General features: G+C 42.6%; 1 protein-coding gene across 1 annotated transcript in view; it reads left to right on the forward strand.

The window, feature by feature from the left end:
• Positions 1-913: 913 nt before the first annotated feature.
• LOC124506194 (beta-galactosidase-1-like protein 2) overlaps positions 914-20,758 on the forward strand; it is a 50,331-nt gene continuing 30,486 nt past the window's right edge. Inside the window, exons 1-2 of the mRNA XM_047072211.1 lie at positions 914-1,029; positions 20,610-20,657. Of these exons, the coding sequence (XP_046928167.1) occupies positions 914-1,029; positions 20,610-20,657 (164 nt within the window). The remainder of the gene's footprint in view (positions 1,030-20,609; positions 20,658-20,758) is intronic.

Below are 20,758 nucleotides of genomic sequence, written 5' to 3' on the forward strand. Positions count from 1 at the left end.
TACAATTTCAAAACTATGTACAAGTGACAGAAGTAGTTTTGAAACATGAAACGGGGTATTTTCTAGAAACTCGGGTGCTCTGAAAAAACATTAGCCTTCCTAGAAAATGTTTCAGATTCTCTTTCAGTAAAATCTGAATTCTGTTCTTGGCATGAGTTAGGTGTGTGATTGTTAGAAAGCATAAGTTTGCCCAAATCTTACACAATATCCTTTGTGATATAATTCTGTACCAGAATAAGAATTTTATTCGTCCTTTTCATGTGAGTATTTTATCTGGACTTTTTAAAGATAAAAAATTGAATGTGCTGGGAGTCAGGACCGGAACAAGACTTGTGGAGACTAAAGGCAAAAAATATTTTGGTGTTCCTTTCTCAGCACCCCACCATCCCCATGCGATGCAAACGTGAACCACACTAAGCCATAAATTATGTCCAAAGAAAATTCTACAACGTTTTGACTTTTCACATATGTCACTACAGATTTTTCTTTCTTCAAAATCTGAATTGCTTTAAGATAGTGCTTTGGCTTTGCAGGTGCCTTTAATCGCTGCTTGCTAATGTAGCGTGGTGGTGGGGTGTGCTCTACGAGTGTGCAAGGACTGGGCTACACGCGCCGGGTATTTTGCACCCGTTTGCATATCACGTGCAGGTAAATATCCGCAGAAACAGCCAACGCCTCTTTGAGACTTGGGGCGCGGCAGACCCCGAGAACCGCCGGGTAGCGCTGGGCTGTAGCCTGTTCTAGGCCCCGTTCCCGCCCACGCTAGCCCGACGGCGCGAGGGGCGGGGCCGAGGGCTTCAGCGAATGAGCGCCTGCGGGCCAGGCGGGCCGCGGTCAGGTAGCCCGGGCGACCGGAGTGCGGCCCCGCCCCCCGCGTCTAGCCTCCCGCGCGCGCGGCTGAGTGCTGGCTGGTATGCTAGCTGGGGTCCCTCCAAGCCGCGCGATGAGCAAGTGGAGCGTCGGGAGAAAGCCCAGCCGCACACTCGGACTCCTGCTGCTGGTGATCTTGAGTTACCTGGTGCTCCGCAGGTGAGAGAGCCCCGCCCGGCACCTGCCTGACTCCAGACATTTCAGCCTTCCACACCCGTAGTTCTCGCCTCCCCTCTCACCTGAGGGAGGCGGCCCCAAGAGTCTGCATCCCGCGAATTCCGAGCCCCCACGGGGAAGGGCTCTCCAGTCTCTTCTTCTTTGGGTCTGGCGTCCCCCTGCATCACTAGGCACTCTGCTCCTTGCCTCGAGATCCAGGCCCCTGGGTCACACTAGGCGCTACCCGCTCAGTCTCCAGGCGTCTGTGTCCTAGAACTTCCCCACTCTTTCTCTGTGCTTCTGATGCCCGGGCTCTGCTTTCCTCGTGGATACTCCCAGCTCTCTGGGAAGGACAACAGAACTAGCTTTCAGGTCTCTTTCAAATGTCCCCCATCACTGCTCCGCCCCTAGTCCTCCTTGGGGAACCTGCTTCTGTTTTTCTCCCGGGTCCGTACGTTTCCTACCAATCCTGCTAGAAGGCTTGTCTATTCCGCAGAGGCCGGAGCTCCGGGGCTCCCAGCTATGGTAGATCTTGACTTCCCAGAGCAGTCAGCAGAACGCTGTCCCATGGGTCCTCCAAGATCCTCAGCCCTGGATTTATTTGCCCCACTCTAGGATTGATACAGCTTCTCTCTCCATTTGTCAGTCACCAGCTCACTCCTTCCCAGTCCCCTTTTGCAAAGTGTTGTCTGTGGCAAATGGTTGTGTTTAATCATAGAATAACTTACCCACAGCCTGCATGGGTGCCCTAGCCCAGATTTTTTGTTAACTGTATCTATTTATAGTATTCTATAACCCTGACCATGTCTTTCAGGTAGATGGCTGGCACTTTCCATATTCAAAACCTCCAGTGTTGCTGGGAACACAGACCAGCAGTATCAAATGCTTTGGCACTGAAAGTTAATGTTGAAGCTTAGTCCGGGCAGACAACACCACTTAGCTTTTGCTTCTTCTCTATCCCCTTTGTTAGTTTCTCTGAGTTTCCTCCAGGAGATAGGGAAGTTTTTGACGGAAGTGAATATCTGAATGTATTTTGCTGCCACAAGAACACCTTCAGAAACACTTTCTATTTCCACCTTTTCAAGACTTACATGTCTTCTTTGTTTTACCTGTTCTTGACTTTGGTGTTGGGAAGGATGTCATGATATTGTTTGAGAGAAAGACATGGCACTCTTCTTACTCTGGGGCTCAGAAAATTAAAGAGGCATTTTGTTTCCCCAGTTGTTCCCAAGACTTTTTTTCCATCTCGTCAGTGATCTCTAACCCATTCCTCTTTGAAGACTGGCTCTGGCTCTTGTAGGATGCTCAGCCTTCCTCCTGATGCAAGGCTGATGCAAACCCCAGAAGGATTACTCAAAGCAGAGGCAACAGGAGCCTCTGGCATGCAGCAGGGTATCAGGAGCCCACATCACAGAGAGAAAGGCCAGAGGTGTGCAAGTAGCATGTTGTTTGTCTATTGTTGCAGGTCAAGGATATGGCAGTCCATGCATGGGACCCAGCCAGGTCATTATGAGGAGCAGCTCTGAGGGGCTTGAGTTGGGCCAGATAGTGCACCCTAATAGTCCACAGGAAAAGGTGTGGGAGGGAGGCTGGGTATTTGTTGATGTCTGGCATGAAAGAAGATGAGGTGTCAGGTAGTCGACTGGCTGTGAAGAAGCCTGAGCTTCTCACAGGTGAGTTAACCATGTCCCTACCTGGGTTGGGGTGGCTGCAGCAGGAATCAGTCAGGGGCTTATGGAGGTACCTGGGAATAGCTGTGACTCAAGCCTGAGGAAATAGTTTGAAATGCTTAGTAAAGTCATTGTTATCCTTGTTATTACTTCTTTTATACTAGGTAAGACAGAGAAGCTCTGACCCAAATTCAGGGCTGTCTCTTAGGGTCCTTCACAATATGTGTCTTTTGGGCATCTTTTTGATTGTATCACCATCATGGTAATAGGCTTTCTGATCAATTTGTCCTGTCTTGCATGAGCTGGGCACCAAGGATTATCTCTGGAAGCCAGAGGAGAACACACTTTTTGTTGCTTCCTCTTCTTGCCTTGCTCTAGCTTTGACTGGATCATTAACTGAGTTGGAGGTGGGGACCTTTCCCAGCAGTAGCTGGGAATGTGGATGTGGCCAGCGGAATATAGGTCACAAGGGAATTGGCTACTTAGCTGGCAGCTTTGTGGAGCTGAGCTGTTAGGATCAGCCCTTTTCTTGTACCTTAGAAGGCAGGTAGTGGGTGGGGGAAGGGAAGGGGCTGCTGGGATCCACCTTTTGTTTTTTCCCATGAACTTTACCTTATGCTGGTTCATAGTCAGTCATAACTGTTTGATTATATCACATCCAAGAAATAGGAGGACAAAGATGACTTTTGAGGATGACCTCTTTTTTTTTTCCTTAGATTGAACAGTGGTCTCAAATTACCTATACTGCAGTATAATTGTTAGCAATAAGCTTGCATGTTTAGCTTGCACAGTTTGAAAATTTTATAGATATATAAATAAATATATATATAATTATATATATAATTTTATATATCTATATAGTTATATATATAAATATATATATAATTTATGTATATATAGATCAACATATATATATATATATAAAATTTTCAAATATGAAAATTCAGAATTTCAAACATGAAAATACCACCACAATTAAGACAGTGAAAATATCCATCAGCCCCAGAGATTTCCTTATGCCCCTTTGCATGTCTCTCCTGCCCCTCTCTGCTTCCGCAGCCCCAGGCACACTGATCTGTTGTTTTCTGGCACCATATATTTGTTTGCATTTTCTAGAGTTTTATAGAAATGCAGTCCTAAAGTATGTACTCTGTTTTTATCTGGTTTCTTTTACTCAGCATATCATTTGGAGATCTTTGGTGCTTATCAATGTGAACCATGTCTGAACCAGCTCCCTCTTCTCTTTCCTACTCCCACTCCATGAATGCAAGAATTCCTGCTTGATATGATCAAGGCATAGTTCTTACTCATGACTTTTTTCCTTAATATAAATGCATCAGTGAGCAATAATCCAATTAACTCTGCATCTTGTATACCTGATATTTTAGCTGGCAAAAGTTAGGAGAGAGGAAAGTGGCCAGGTAGGCATCCTGCATCATGCCTCTGTAAAGGTAAGTTCATCTCTTTGCCCAGCTCTGCCTCATTTAGTGCTCCTTCACTGACATTACCTGGATTCTATAACTTAGCAACATGACCTGGTCACCTTCTTTCAAACATATTACGGAAAGTGCTGTCTTCCAAGGGTGTGTGGGCAAATTGTGCCTCTCTTCCTGGCCTTCTGTGAGGTCACTGATTTTATGAGCTTTGCCTGTTTTAGGACTTTACCCTGCTTGAGGCCTGAGTCATATTCCCTGGAATGTTTGAACTCTTTGAACACTGTTCCTTTCATCTTCTAGTAGTGAAGTTTTCAGCATGTGGGAAGTGTCTCTTTCAGCAGGTAGTCATTTCTCTGACACAAGTGGGGGAACATGGCTACCTGGGCAGTGGCTCAGTCAGAGAGAGGTAGGATGTCTGAGCCATCCTGTGCTGGGAAGATAGAGTTGGCACTGGGATTCTTACAGTGCTGTACTAGCCAACTGAAGGGACCAGAGTGTCTTGGAGCAAGAACATGGAGATTAAATTTGGGGCAAAAGCTGCACAGCCTGAGCAGCAGAAGTATTGGAAGGTTAGCCAAAGAGTTTTCTGTGCGTTAGGTCAAGGAAGTAGCAAGTGAAATAAAAGTGCTTAATCTTTGATGCAATGACTCAGAGTTCCATTATACTGACTTGAATGCTCTTCTAATGAAGATTCAGGATATGCTGGAGTTTAGGTCAGTATTTTCAGAATATTTAGCACCTGAGAAGGATTCTGGAGGCCAGCCCCCTTTCTCTGGTTCCTCCCCTATAATCTAGCAGAATTCTTTTCGTATAGGGATATTTTCTGCTTCTTCCCCATTCAGGTTTATTTCTTGCTTAAATCTATTGCTCTGGATATTAAAGGCCACACATGTTGTGTGAGATTCTCCTGCAATAGAAGGGCAGGGGTATTTTTAGAGGCTAATGGTAATGAAGCAAATAACTCTTGACTGGGTCTACTGGGTAGACCTTCTTAGGTGATGATCCTCACTGATTTCATGCATCCGTGCACAGCAAGACAGTGGCATTGTTCCTTTCAAGAGCATGCTGCTCTTCCTGCAAAGTTTACTTTGTGAGTAGGTAATCTGTAAGGATAAAATATTCAAATAATATAAAGAGGAAAATAAAGCCTCCACTTCTGGTCCTAAGGTACCCCTCTCACCTCTAGCAGAGGTGATTACTAATAATGGTTTCTTCAGGGGAATTACATATACAACAAGACAGCTCTATGTATTATTACCCCATTTGTCCATTAGGGACATAATTTATTCAAACAATTTCCTATTGATGAACATCGATTGTCTCCAATCTTTTAGCTACTGCAAGCAAAGTTGCAACGTAGGTTAACTACACTGGAATTAAAATAAAATAATATAAAGTAAAAACAAATAAGAAAATCCACAGTTACAATGAATATCTGTTGGTATATTTCTGTCTCTAGGATTGCTGACCATATAAGATATTCATTTTAAATATCGATAGACATTTAAAATAAGTAAAAATAAGTTAAAATAAGTAAGTAAAATAGCACATTCTGTTTCTGTTGGATCATTGTGAGGGAGATTCTGACCTCTAAAGTCCGAGGGGAAAATTCTGTTTACTTTGTATGTGCACAGGTTCTTTGTGTCTTTAAGAGCTAGTACAGGGGCGCCTGGGTGGCCCAGTCGGTTAAGCGTCCGACATCAGCCAGGTCACGATCTCGCGGTCCGTGAGTTCGAGCCCCGCGTCGGGCTCTGGGCTGATGGCTCGGAGCCTGGAGCCTGTTTCCGATTCTGTGTCTCCCTCTCTCTCTGCTCCTCCCCCATTCATGCTCTGTCTCTCTCTGTCCCAAAAAAAAAAAAAAAAAAAAAAAAGAGCTAGTACATTTCTTGTATATCTATGTAGATAAGTCTCATGCAGTGGCGACTGATTAAAAAAAAATGTTGAGCATATTTATATTGCCCCTGTGTCATTAAATCATTTTATTCTGATTCCACAAGTACTCTAAGAGGGGAGTCTTGCTATCAGTAGAGTCCTCTGGGTCATCTAACAGAATTTTCACCCCTCTCTAAGTTGAGATATAATATTTTTTTCTATTTATGATGCTATCAGTGGGAAATTTTCCCATAATGAAAAATTTCTGTTACATAACATCAGGACACTTTTTATTGTTAATATGTGGTTGATTACTCCTGAACTGTTTTGTTGCTTCACCTTTGGGTCTCAAGGTTTTGGTCTAGTAGGTGTTTATTCAATACAAACTTCCTACAGCATTTGGAAGATGTTGCCCTCCAAACCAACAGCATGTCCCTGGATCATGTAGGTAGACACTTGGCCTGACTTGCTGGAGTCTGCATGCTAGGCCAGTTCCTGGATCACCAAGAAGCCTTTTCAGAGGGAAAGACAGAGGTACTAAGATTGTAGCAGTGCCATCGACCTGCAGAATGCTGCAAAATGACCTGCAAAATGAGGTTATACTAGCTTTTGAAATGGAAGGTTCAACCCCTTTGGAAATATTTAATGCTGTTATAGCAAAGCAGGAGCCTAAAGCTTTGGGCACAGGCCAAGGATCACATCCAGGAAGTTGGATCAGTTACAAGGATAGAGTTCCATTTCCCTGGGATTGAAGTTCTTGGGGTTCCAGGATTGATCCGAGAGCCATTATTCTGGATTAGAGGCATTAAAGGCACTGGCCTGGGTCAAAGAGTGGGCAGCTCCTTCCTTAGGCCTTCACGATTCCCCACTGAGGGAGGAGTATATAGCCTTAAGGCTGGTACGGCCAAAATATCCCCAAGTGCACAGTTGAGGGGAACAGAATGCCCAAGGAAATAGGGCCTCATGGGAGCCTGTAACCACATTAGGATCTTGAGAGTGACGACTAGAAATTTGTATTTTAAATCCAAGTGAGGAGATTTCTATGCATGATGATGTCTTTTGGGCAGTTTAACATAACTGCCATCTAAATAATGGTTTCTAGCATGAACACTTGGATTAATGAAGATATGAGTGTTTCCTTGGTCATCATCTTTAATGTGATGCTTTGGACCCAGATTGAACCTCTTCTCAAGGTGGCCCTGATGGGTTCACAGTGCACCTGGAAATTGGATTTGTAAGTTGTCATATCTCAAGTATACATTACATATAGTGCCAAAATAACCAGTCCTTAGGACCAGCGAGGACTTATGTTCTGTGACTTGAAGGACTATTTCTGAAGATTCCTACTTCATCTCCTGAGCTTGTCCATACCCTTGGAGAGCCTCAAATTGTATGGGCATTGCCTGGTCTATGCTGGAGGCCACGATGCTCCAGAAGATGATGATGCTGTCTCTGTCACATCTGGTCGATGGATACTGGTCTGAATCTGGTCAGACTGTGTGGTATGACAGAAAGCTGAAGGAGATGGCTGTGACCCCAGGTGAAGCTTCCCAGTTCTACAATGGCCCCAGTTACTGACCAATATATTTTCAGGATTTACAGGTGATATAGGGATGCCTTCTGGCATGGAAAGAACCATTTCAGACCTGCTTCAATGAGCATACTTCATTCAAGATCATTCAAGTAAGCGACCGGATCTGGCTCTTCTCCTACCCCACCCTGAAGACTCTCTCTGAGATCTGAGAATCAATTCAGGGACCCATTTCACATGAAAGAAATTGTAAGTTTGCCACCTGCTCATCTGCCTTTTCTAATTCAAGCACATTAACTCAGCACTTTTGACCATGTCTGGTGAAGTCTGGCCTGTGTAGAGCCTGTGCTGTGTCCCTTGTCTTTATGATCCACTACTGTGATAAAGTATAAGAAGGATTCATCCCTCTACCCCTCCACACTCCCAGTCTCTGCCTGACGGTAACTCCTCACCTGGGAAACTCAGGCCCCAAGTCCTCTGCCTAATGTTTCTGCTATAACCTGTTGCATCTATGGCTCACACAGCATATATCACCTGCCAAAAGGGATGGAAGTAATCAGAATGTAGAGGTATTGTTACATTGTGTGGGGCCCCGTCAGAAATCTGACATGTGTGCCACTTTCCAGGAACCTCACTGTAGACTGTAAACAGAGTAGGACTCTGAGCAGGGCAAACCTGAGGACAGGTCAGGTCAGTGACCAAGGCCTGCTCTTCAGTTTACTCAAGGACTGAAAATTTACTTATCCTACTGTGAAGCTAAGATACAAAGGCAAACAAAAATTCCAGGAGAAAGTAGAATACGCTCCAGCTAAAAAGAAGGCAGATGCCCTGTATCAAAAAAAAAAAAAAAAGTTTCAACACAAGGGACACCTGGTTGGCTCAGTTGGTAGAGCATGGAACTCCTGATCTTGGGGTTTTGAGTCTGAGCCCCATGTTGGGTGCAGGGATTTCTTTAAAAAAAAAAAAAAAGAAGAAGCTTTCCACAATCTAAAAAACAAACACACACAGAAAAGCTTTCCACAATCTGAAACAAAAAGTTTCAACATGAATGAGTTGCTCACTGGGAAAAACAACACAAACAAGGGAACAGGGTTTCCTAAAGGTTTGGTTTGCTCTGTGGTAACAGGCCTAATTTAGAAGGAAAGTGTCTCCCGACCTCATGTAACCATATAGTTTCCATTGTCCTTATTTTGTTATTACTGAGTTAATTATTCAGGAAGCACTGAGGTTATTATTAACTTATGGTAACAAGTACTAATGATCATTATCAGTATTAATAACCATTTTCACGGTGTTTTCTCGTTTATGAAGCTCTAATATATATCATCTCATTTTTCACAGTGGATTCCTTGGAGAAATACCAAATTTATCATCCTCATTTTCTCAGTGAATTTATCCCTTTTATTGATGTATTAAAAATTCACCTAGTAACCTACCAGAAAGATTTCAGAAAGGAAACAGTTGAATTCTCTAGAATTTGGAGTTACAAGCTAGCTTTTTTTTATTTGCAGTGTTAGTTTCATGCCTCTAAACAAGCACTGAGAGGTAATACTTATTTTAAAAAATCTAGAAAGTGATAGTACATAAAGACACTAGCAAATACAAGCTCTGTCCAGGAAGAGATGGCATATACGTATATCAAAGGACAAAATATAGATTAGTGCTTCTCAAACTTTACTGTGGGGTCTGGTCAAAATGCACATTCTGATTCAGGTCTCAGGTAAAGCCTGAGTTTCTGCATTTTTATCAAACTCCAGATGAAGGTACCCTGCTGGTGCAGTGCACACCTGGAGATGTAAATCCAGAAGGAGGGGACAGATTAGGGAGACTCTTACTAGCAGGAAGTATTTTGGAATGAGGGTCACAGAGAGTGCTTCCAGCACCATCAGCACCTCTGCACCGAGTGGGTAGAGAGAGGGAGGCTCTCGCATCATTTGGGAGACACAGTCCTAAATAAAAGTTGGGGTCAGTGATGTGAGCTTGGTGAGCTGGAGATCGTTCTTTTGAAGTTCTTGCCAGTGGATAAGGATTGCTGCCTGGTGGCATGACTGCTGAATTGTATTTTCACTGTCTTTAAAAGTAATGAGATTTTGTGCATGCATGTGTGTATTTTTACCACTGGCAAAAATATGTATTATTACCACTGGTCAATGTATCTCTGTGTTTAAGAAGAGAATCTGTCCATCAGTTCTTCCTCACTCTAGCCTGGGGTGAGCCTGAAGGGTGGAGGACCTAAGGGATGCCTAGAGGTGTCCAGTGGGGAGAGTACATAAAGCCTAGTGAGTAGATGAGGCATGAGGGCAGAGTGTGTTCTTTGGAGCAGATATGAGGAAAACAACTTGTCCTGTGCATGTGGTATGAGAAACTTCAGATGCAGTCAGAACACTCAGGAGCTTATGGTCAAAGGGAAGAGCTAAGGGGAAGAGCCAAAGCAAGGAGATGGCTAGGAGGCCCAGACAGTGGCCACAGAGGGCCTGAGGCCTCCTTTTAGTATATAAGGCCTCATCCTTCAGGGCAGGGTTGGCAGTTTCCTGTAAAGGGCCAGGTAGCAAATGTGTTCAGCTTTGCACACTACATGGTGTCTTTCACGTCAACATCACTATGCCCCAAAGCAGCCGCAGACAGTATGTCAATGAATGGGCATGGCAGGGTGCCAATAAAACTATTTATTAACATTGAAATGTGAAGTTAATATAATTTTTTTGTGTTCCCACATCTTGCTCTTTTGATTTTATTTTTCTAACCACTTAATAATGTGAAAGACATTCATATCTTGCTGACTACACAAAGACAGGAGGCATAGTGGCTTTGGCCCACACCTGGGGTTTGCTGACTGCTGGTCAAGGGGCTGGGTTGGTTTGACAGTATCCCACTGGACAGACCTTTTGTTGTAAAATTTTAGAAACTGTAATAAGATGACTTGACACAAAATCTTGTGCATAAAACATGGTTAGACAGAAAATTAAATGCTTAAGAATGGAAAGATTGGGATTATTCCCTATTAAGGACATAAAAAAAAAACCCACACTGAGGCTATTCTAATATACAAAGCATACAAAAATAAACATTTCAAATATCCACAAAACTCCTTTATAGCATGTTTCAGAGTATTTCATTTATATCTGACCTTCAAAGGGTCTTTGTGAACAGTTAGGCATTCACCCATTTTACAGAGGAAGAAACTCATGGCCACAGAGCTAGTGTCACTGACCCAAAGTGATGGTCCTACAAGGGTAGGGCCAGGATCATGTCCAGATCCTCCTTGTGCAAATATTGTTCTTGTTTTCACTTTCCCATACAGGTGGTCCTCTGGAAGAACTATATTCTGAAATAATCACTTACAAGTCACTTGGAACATGGGACTTTTCTGTTTAGAGAAAGGAAAAAGTGATTAGGTTCCCAGGTTATCCACAAATGACTGTTTCAACTATAATATAGCATAACTTCACTCCTGCAGTGGCATCATGAATTCTGGGTCCTGGTGGCTGTGAGAAGTAGGAAGGAGGAGATAAAAATAATTTACTTTGCCCATAGTGGCCATTTACAATATTCCCAAGTGGTCAGTGATGTCTGTGTCACCTCTGTCTTCTTGGCCTCCTGTTCTCCCTACTCTGGCCATCAGGGTCCCTGATTTGCCCCAGACCCTCCTGTAAAACTTGCCCTAGACCAGTGGCTCAGCCTTGCTCCGATCTGTGGAGGAGCTTTTAAAAACTACCAATACCTGTGCCCCACCTCCAGGGTCATTAACTGGTCAGGAGTGGGGCCTGCGCATTCATTGTTTTAAGTTTCCCAGGTGATTTAGATATGGGACCAGCTTTGAGAGCCACTGTGGCTAAACCCAAACCTCTCTTTTTGTGCTGTAGCTGACTTCAGCAAAGTGCTAGGAAGGCTTCTGCTGAAGTGGTTTCACACTGTTTTGGTCTCATACGTCCTACATCCATTTGGTTGCTAAGCCTGGTAAACTGAACTGGTCAATATATTTGTCCTCCCAGCTCTGATCACAACTGCCCAAGGACAGACTGTTGTTTCTGGTCTAGAGCAATACTTCTCAATCTGTCTGTGGTGAAGAATCATTTTTCCTTCTGTAAAAATTTTTTTTCTAGTCTGTTACTTGATAAAACACATTCAAAAATTATTACTAGAAAAAGGAAATGAAAAGATATACAAAGTCCCTGCCCCAGCTTTTATGATGAGCTTCAACAGACATAAAATTACCTTCATTACGGTAAAGGTACCTCAATTTCTGTACCAATCCCAGACTGTAGCAAGCAGTTGTGAGCAGTGAGTGCCAGTGCCAGGCATACACTGTTGAGGGGCTCCAGGCTGGGATACTGCTCATACAGTCTTCTCACCAGTCTGCTTGCTATTCTTGGAGTACATCTGCGTTCACTTTTTAATACTTTTGCCCCTAGTTTCCTCTGTTTTCTTATATTCTCTGCCTTCAAGACCTGTGAAATAGTTACCGTCTAAACAAAGCCTTCTGACTCCTCCTGGATGATTTAGATAATTTCTTCATTCAACAATTAGCTATATATATATTTCAGCTACTGCCCTCTGCCACTGCTAGGCCAGGTTACCCTAACGTGTGGGGCCCAGTGCGTAATGAAAATATGGGGCCCTTGTTTAAAAAGTATTAAGAATTTCAGGATGAAGGTAGTGTGTCTGAAACTATGTGTACAGTGTGTGCTTTGATACATTTATATGTTGTAATATGATTGCCACTGTAGCAGTATTTATCACATGACATAATTATAGTACAATATTATCTATATTCATTGCACTGTGGATTAGATCTCTGTGGCTTATTTAACTACTTGTTGCAAGGGAGCCTTCTCAGCTTGGGACCCTGTGTGGACTGCATGCCTTACATGCCCTGGAGGACCAGCCCTGGCCTTATCTTTGCGCTTGGCTTATAGCAGCCGGTAATTTGTAATTATCTGAGTGTGCAGTGATGTGGAGAACACTGTACATGTCAGAAGCATCTGGTTTGGAGGAACTTTGGTAGGACGGGAGCTAACTTCCTGAGGAGTGTGTGCAATTGAATTTTTCCCATTAATAGCAGGGCTCCAGCTGCTTTACAGTTTAGGGTATGTAACTTTATATTCAGAGCTGAAGCACTTGGCATTGTAGGTGGAGTAGAAGCTGGCTGGCATGTAGGAAAAGGACCCAGCAGGAATACAGGGCTGTGGAAGAAATGGAGAGAGAGCAGGAGGGATGGCTCATCCAATAAGCACGTTGGGAGAGTCAATGATGGTGTGTGCGACATGCATGTGTTCTCTGCCCCCATGACCTGCACCATTGGTCCCTGTGGCTGGCCAGAGCTCTGTGAAAGAGCTGCCTATTTGAAGTGCACAGAGAATGGCTGAATCCAGAATCAAGACTGAAGATCTCAGCCCATTTTGGTTCATGCATCTCTGTTTCTTCTAAGTGATGACAGTCCCCAGTGTGTATCAGTATCGATTGAATGAAGCAATTTGGGCCTTAAGCAGTGGCACAGTTTTAGCCAGTGTTACAAAAGGAATGGAAAGACCAGCAGCAGTTTAGGGAGCTCTTTTATGCAGAAGAGCCCTGCAGGGCAATATGCCTTCTAGTGGCAGGAACTGTAATGAAAAGTGGGCATAGAAGAGGCACCAATGGAAATTTGCTTTTGCCCCAGACTCACTCACTCACTCACTCACTCACGCTGTTGTTTTCTGTCTCCAACTCTCATATATATATATATATATACATATATATATATACACACATATGTATACACATGTGTACACATATATGTGTACACATATGTATACATATGTGTGTATATATGTATATGTATGTATATATGTATATATATAAATTTGTGTATATATATGTATATATATGTATATATATATAAATGTGTGTGTGTGTGTGTGTGTGTATATATATATATATATATATATATATATATATATATATATCTCCAATTTCCCCTCTCCTCCACCCCCCATCGACCCTCAGTTTGTTCTCATTATTCAAGAGTCTCTTATGGTTTGCCTCCTTCCCTCTGTGTAATGTATTTTTTATCCCTTCCCCTCCCCCATAGTCCTCTATTAAGTTTCTCAGGATCCACATAAGAGTGAAAACATATGGTATCTTCCTCTGTATGATTTATTTCACTTAGTATAATACTCTCCAGTTCCATCCACGTTGCTACAAATGGCCAGATTTCATTCTTTCTCATTGCCAAGTAGTATTCCATTGTGTATATAAACCACAATTTCTTTATCCATTTGTCAGTTGATGGACATTTAGGCTCTTTCCATAATTTGGCTATTGTTGAAAGTGCTGCTATAAACATTTCGGTGCAAATGCCCCTATGCATCAGCACTCCTGTATCTGTTGAGAAAATTCCTAGCAGTGCTATTGTTGGGTCATAGGGTAGATCTATTTTTAATTTTTTCAGGAACCTCCACACTGTTTTCCACAGCGGTTGCACCAGTTTACATTCCCACCAACAGTGCAAGAGGGTTCCCATTTCTCCACATCCTCTCCAGCATCTATAGTCCCCTGATTTGTTCATTTTAGCCACTCTGACTGGCATGAGGTGGTATCTCAGTGTGGTTTTGATTTGTCTTTCCCTGATGAGGAGTGACGTTGAACATCTCTTCATGTGCCTGTTGGCCATCTGGATGTCTTTAGAAAAGTGTCTATTCATGTCTTCTGCCCATTTCTTCACTGGATTATTTGTTTTTCGGGTGTGGAGTTTGGTGAGTTCTTTATAGATTTTGGATACCAGCCTTTTATCCGATATGTCATTTGCAAATATCTTTTCCCATTCCGTTGGTTGCAAATATCTTTTCCCATTCCGTTGGTTGCAAATATCTTTTCCCATTCCGTTAGTTTTGTTGATTGTTTCCTTTGCAGTGCAGAAGCTTTTTATCTTCATGAGGTCCCAAAAGTTCATTGTTGCTTTTAATTCCCTTGCCTTTGGAGATGTGTCAAGTAAGAAATTCCTGCGGCTGAGGTCAGAGAGGTTTTTTCCTGCTTTCTTTTCTATGTTTTTGATTGTTTCCTGTTTCACATTCAGGTCCTTCATCCATTTTGAGTTTACATTTGTGAATGTGTAAGAAAGTGGTCTAGTTTCATTCTTCTGCATGTTGCTGTCCAGCTCTCACAAAACCATTTGTTAAAGAGACTGTCTTTTTTCCACTGGATATTCTTTCCTGCTTTGTCAAAGATTAGTTGTCCATACATTTGTGGGTCCAATTGTGGAGTCTCTATTCAATTCTGTTGGTCTGTGTGTCTGTTTTTGTGCCAATACCATGCTGTCTTGATGATTACAGCTTTGTAGTAGAGGCTAAAGTCTGGGATTGGGATGCCTCCCGCTTTGGTTTTCTTCTTCAATATTACTTTGGCTATTCGGGGTCTTTTGTGGTTCCATACAATTTTAGGATTGCTTTTTCTAGCTTCGAAAAGAATGCTGGTGCAATTTTGATTGGGATTGCATTGAATGTGTAGATAGCTTTGGGTAGTATTGACATTTTAACAATATTTATTCTTCCAATCCATGAGCATGGAATGCTTTTCCATTTCTTTGTATCTTCTTCAATTTCCTTCATAAGCTTTCTATAGTTTTCGGCATGCAGATCATTTACATATTTGGTTAGATTTATTCCTAGGTATTTTATGCTTTTGGTGCAATTGTGAATGGGATCAGTTTCTTTATTTGTCTTTCTGTTGCTTCATTGTTAGTGTATAAGAATGCAACTGATTTCTGTACATTAATTTTGTATCCTGCGACTTTGTTGAAGTCATGTATCAGTTCTAGCAGACTTTTGGTGGAGTCTGTCAGGTTTTCCATGTAGAGTATCATGTCATCTGAAAAAAGTGAAAGCTTGACTTCATCTTTGCCAATTTTGATGCCTTTGATTTCCTTTTGTTGTCTGATTGCTAATGCTAGAACTTCCAACACTATGTTAAATAACAGCGGTGAGAGTGGACATCCCTGTCGTGTTCTTGATTTCAGGGCAAAAGCTCTCAGTGTATCCCCGTTGAGGATGATACTAGCTGTGGGCTTTTCATAAATGGCTTTTATGATGTTTAAGTATGTTCCTTCCATCCCAACTCTCTCGAGGGTCTTTATTAAGAAAGGATGATGAATTTTGTCAAATGCTTTTTCTGCATCGATTGACAGGATGATATGGTTCTTGTCTCTTCTTTTATTAATGTGATATATCACATTGATTGATTTGCAAATATTGAACCAGCCCTGCAGTCCAGGAATGAATCCCACTTGATCATGGTGAATCATTCTTTTTATATGCCATTGAATTTGATTTGCTAGTATCTTATTGAGAAATTTTGCATCCATATTCATCAGGTATATTGGCCTGTAGTTGTCTTTTTTTGTCTGGTTTGGGAATCAGAGTAATGCTGGCTTCAGAGAATGAGTCTGGAAGTTTTCCTTCCCTTTCTGTTTTTTGGAACATCTTGAGAAGGATAGGTATTATCTCTGCTTTAAATGTCTGGTAGAATTCCCCACGATGCCATCTGGTCCTGGACTCTTATTTGTTGGGAGATTTTGGATAACTGATTCAATTTCTTCGCTGGTTATGGGTCTGTTCAAGTTTTCAATTTCTTCCTGTTTGAGTTTTGGAAGTGTGTGGGTGCTTAGGAATTTTTCCATTTCTTCCATGTTGTCCAGTTTGTTGGCATATAATTTTTCTTAGTATTCCCTGATAATTGCTTGTATTTCTGAGGGATTGGTTGTAATAATTCCATTTTCATTCATGATTTTATCTATTTGGGTTCTCTCCCTTTTCTTTTTGAGAAGCCTAGCTAGAGGTTTATCAATTTTGTTTATTTTCTCAAAAAACCAACTCTTGGTTTCATTGATCTGCCTACTGTTTTTTCAGGTTCTATATTATTTATTTCTGCTATGATCTTTATTATTTCTCTTCTTCTGCTGGGTTTGGGGTGTATTTGCTGTTCTGTTTCTAGTTACTTTAGGTGTGCTGTTAGATTTTGTATTGGGGATTTTTCTTATTTCTTGAGATAGGCCTGGGTTACAATGTATTTTCCTCTCAGGACTGCCTTCGCTGCATCCCAAAATATTTGGATTGTTGTATTTTCATTTTCATTTTCATTTGTTTCCATATATTTTCTAATTTCTCTAATTACCTGATTGACACATTCATTCTTCAGTAGGATGTTTTTTAACCTCCATGCATTTGGAGGTTTTCCAGACTTTTTCCTGTGGTTGATTTCAAGTTTCATAGCATTGTGGTCTCAAAGTGTGCATGGTATGGTCTCGATTTGTTCATACTTATTAAGGGCTGTTTTGTGACCCAGTATGTGATCTATCTTTGATATGTTCCATGTGCACTCGAGAAGAAAGTATATTCTGTTGCTTTGGGATGCAGAGTTCTAAATATATCTGTCAAGTCCATCTGATCCAATGTATCATTCAGGGTCCTTGTTTGTTTATTGATTCTCTGTCTAGATGATCTGTCCATTGATACAAGTGGAGTATTAAAGTGTCTTGCAATTACCACATTCTTATCAATAAGGTTGCTTATGTTTGTGATTAATTGTTTTATATATTTGGGGGCTCCCGTATTCTGTGCATAGACATTTATAATAGTTAGCTCTTCCTGATGGATAGACCCTGTAATTATTAAATAATGCCCTTCTTCATATGTTGTTACAGCCTTTAATTTAAAGTCTAATTTGTCTGATACAAGTATGTTTACTCCAGCTTTCTTTTGACTTCCAGTAGCATGATAGATAGGTCTCTGTCCCCTCACTTTCAATCTGAAGGTGTCCTCAGGTCTAAAATGAGTCTCCTGTAGACAGCAAATAGAGGGGTCTTGTTTTTTTGTTTGTTTGTTTTGTTTTTATCCATTCTCATACCCTATGTCTTTTGGTTGGAGCATTTAGTCCATTTACATTCAGTTTTATTACTGAAAGATACGGGTTTAGAGTCATTGTGATGTCTGTAGGTTTCATGCTTGTAGTGGTGTCTCTGGTACTTTGTGGTCCTTGCAACATTTCACTCAGAATCCCCCTTAGGATCTCTTGTAGGGCTGGTTTAGTGGTGATGAATTCCTTCAGTTTTTGTTTGTTTGCGAAAACCTTTATCTCTCCTTGTATTCTGAATCACAGACTTTCTGGGTAAAGGATTATTGGCTGCATATTTTTTCCGTTCATCACATTGAAGTTTTCCTGCCATTCCTTTCTGGCCTGCCAAGTTTCAGTAGATTGGTCTGCTACTACTCTTATGTGTCTACCATTGTATATTGAGGCCCATTTATCCATAGCTGCTTTCAGAAATCTCTCTTTATCCTTGTATTTTGCCGGTTTTACTATGATATATCATGCAGAAGATCGATTCAAGTTATGTCTGAAGGGAGTTCTCTGTGCCTCTTGGATTTCAATGCCTGTTTCCTTCCCCAGATTGGGGAAGTTCTCAGGTATGATTTGTTCAAGTACACCTTTAGCCCATTTTTCTCTCTTCTTCTTCTTCTGGAATTCCTATGATATGGATATTGTTCTATTTGATTGCATCACTTAGTTCTCTAATTCTCCCCTCATACTCCTGGATTTTTTTGTCTCTCTTTTTCTCAGGTTGCTGTTTTTCCAAAATTTCATCTTCTAATTCACCTATTCTCCCCTCTGCCTCTTCAATCCGCACTGTGGCTGCCTCCATTTTATTTTGCTCCTCATTTGTAGCATTTTTAATTCATCATCACTATTTTTTAGTCCCTTGATCTCTGCAGCAATAGATTCTCTGCTGTCCTCTGTTTTTTTCAAGACCAGGAATTAATTTTATGACTATTATTCTAAATTCTTGTTCAGTTATACTGCTTAAATCGGTTTTGATCAATTTGTTAGCTGTTGCCACTTCTTGGAATTTCATTTGAGGAGAATTATTCTGTTTTGTCATTTTGGCTAGTTTTTTGTCCCTTATGCATTTTAAATGCTTGTTGTGTGCTCTGCACCTGCAAGCACTGCTATATGAAAGGAGGGTTATACAGTGTCCAGGGCCTGGCCCTTCAGGAGGTGTTTTTTCAGAGATGGTTACTTGCTGTCTGTTGTGTTTGGTTTTTTTATTACCCTACTCTTAGTGATATTTTGGATCCTCCTCCAGGTGTGCTTTGATTTGTTCCTTGGAGTAGCCCTGTAAAGGAAAACAAATAGACAAACAGGAGACAAAAACACACAAACACACAAACAAATAACACAAACAAACAAAAACAAAAACCTAAAGACTAAAAACAGAAAACCCCAAAACACTGACTAAAGTAAAGAAGAGGGTGGAGGCAGTGCTAATGGAAGAGAACATACAAGGAGAGAAATGACAGGAGGAGTGGCGGTGGGGAGTGTGGGGGCAGGGGGGAGGAGAAAAGATAAACATTGATTAGACAGAGAGGTAAATGGCTTAATCCAGATGGAGAGAAAGGAAAATAAAGAAGGAGGCAGGGAAAAGGAAACAGATAAAGTTACCCAGACAGAGAAACTATATTGCTTGATTATTCCAGAGAGAGAGAAAGGAGTGTAAATAAGGAGGTGTAGAACATGTATCAAGACAATGGATTAAATATGTCTGTTTAGACAGACAATAACCAGAGTGACCAGCCTAGGGCATGGAAGAGATAAGGAGGAGAAATGGGCGGGGGGGGGGGGGGGGAATGGAGAATATATCTATATATCCAGAATTGACCTAGAGTTAACCCAGGCAATGCTGCGTCGCTTGTTGGGAGTAGCTGTCTGCAGGGTCTGTGCTGCTGTGGTGGATACGCAGTTACCTAGCACAAAGGGGCATGGTTTGGCATAATCTGGACCCACCTCCACTCTGGGCCCCAGTACTGATCCCTGAGGCCCCACCTTGGTGGTGGTGGTTTGTGGAATGGTGATCCCCCAGTCTCTTCTCCATGGAGCTGGACCCGATGGACTCTGTTTGTGTTGTCCTTATTGTGCCGAGGGCACAGGTGGGGAGGTCCTTCTCGCTCCACCAACTCCCGTGACCCTGTGCTTGACTAGGATTCAAAGTCCCGCTCTGTGCACTCTGGCACTGGGGAAGCGCCTCTCAGTGTGATGGATATGTGGTCCTGGCTGGCTTTGTCTGTGCCCCTGCACTTCAGGGAGGACAGCCTTCTCTTACTGGGGACCAAGAGCCACCACCTTCGCCACGAGCCCCCGGGGTGGCAGACACAGGCAGGCTTTGTCTTTTCCCACAGCACTCCAGAGAGATGGCAGCCTTTTCCTCCTGCAGACTGTACCCTTGGCCCAGCCACTGTGCCCAGGAGTGGCGGACACAGGCAGATTCTGTACTATCACATAGCCCTCCAGGGAGGGAACCACTTCCTCCAACTGAGGACTGAGCCCCTGACCTACCACCACACCCAGGCTCCCCTCCTCTCCAGGTGCACCAACAGGGAGCCAGCTCCAGTCCAAAGAAAGCCCTGCAGTTAGAGATCGGATCCCTCTCAGTCTCAGTCCCTGGTCTTTCTCCTGTCCAGATACGGTCCTGCACAGATACGGTCCCTAGCCGCTCTTTCTTTTCCTTTTGTCTCTCCGTTGAAGGGAGTGCCTCCGCTCCGTGCCCATGTGGCTGTTTTTTATCTCCCCAGTTTGCAGTTACCCACCTATCTTCTTTCCAGCTTCCCCATTTTCTTCCTAGTAGATTCAGTCTCTTTTCCTCCCAGGCTCTGGTGTTCAAAGTCCTTTGGCTTCTGCACTTCTTTGTTTGAGAGTGGCAGGAAGTATGGGTCCCCCTACTTCTCTGCCATGTTGGCCTAGCTGAGGTTCTTTCTCTCCAACTCTCTTGAATGTCCTGGCTCCTCCAGCGTCTCTTGCTGGGTTTCTCTCATGGCCTTTGGAGACTGGGGAGAAAAGAGAGGGAGGGAATTCTAGTCATGGGGATCAATTTGAGTGGGCTCCGCCTGGTCGAGTTGCTTTTCCAGGGACTAACACTTTCCAACAGCCCTCCCAGGTGGGGCTCTCTGTTGTGCTAGATCATCACTTCAACTTGATCTTTAGATAATAATTAAGACTTGGAAATTTGGTCAATGAATAAATGCTGTTTCTAACCCAGATACCTCCTTCCAGGTATTTGCACCTCAAGCCGGGCAGCTGTGACCACAATGTGGCTCAGAGGTACTATTTGAAGTAGCTGCTCCTTTGATGTTTAGTCAAATGGCCTAGAAGAGCTGGCCATTGTAGGAATCTGCGTGCCACACCTGCCCTGGGCACCCTGC

This window comes from Lynx rufus, unplaced genomic scaffold (genome assembly GCF_022079265.1).
Source record: "Lynx rufus isolate CCGP_SWC_20201006 ecotype Redwood Valley unplaced genomic scaffold, mLynRuf1.p SCAF_9, whole genome shotgun sequence".
In the NCBI taxonomy this organism is placed as follows: domain Eukaryota; kingdom Metazoa; phylum Chordata; class Mammalia; order Carnivora; family Felidae; genus Lynx; species Lynx rufus.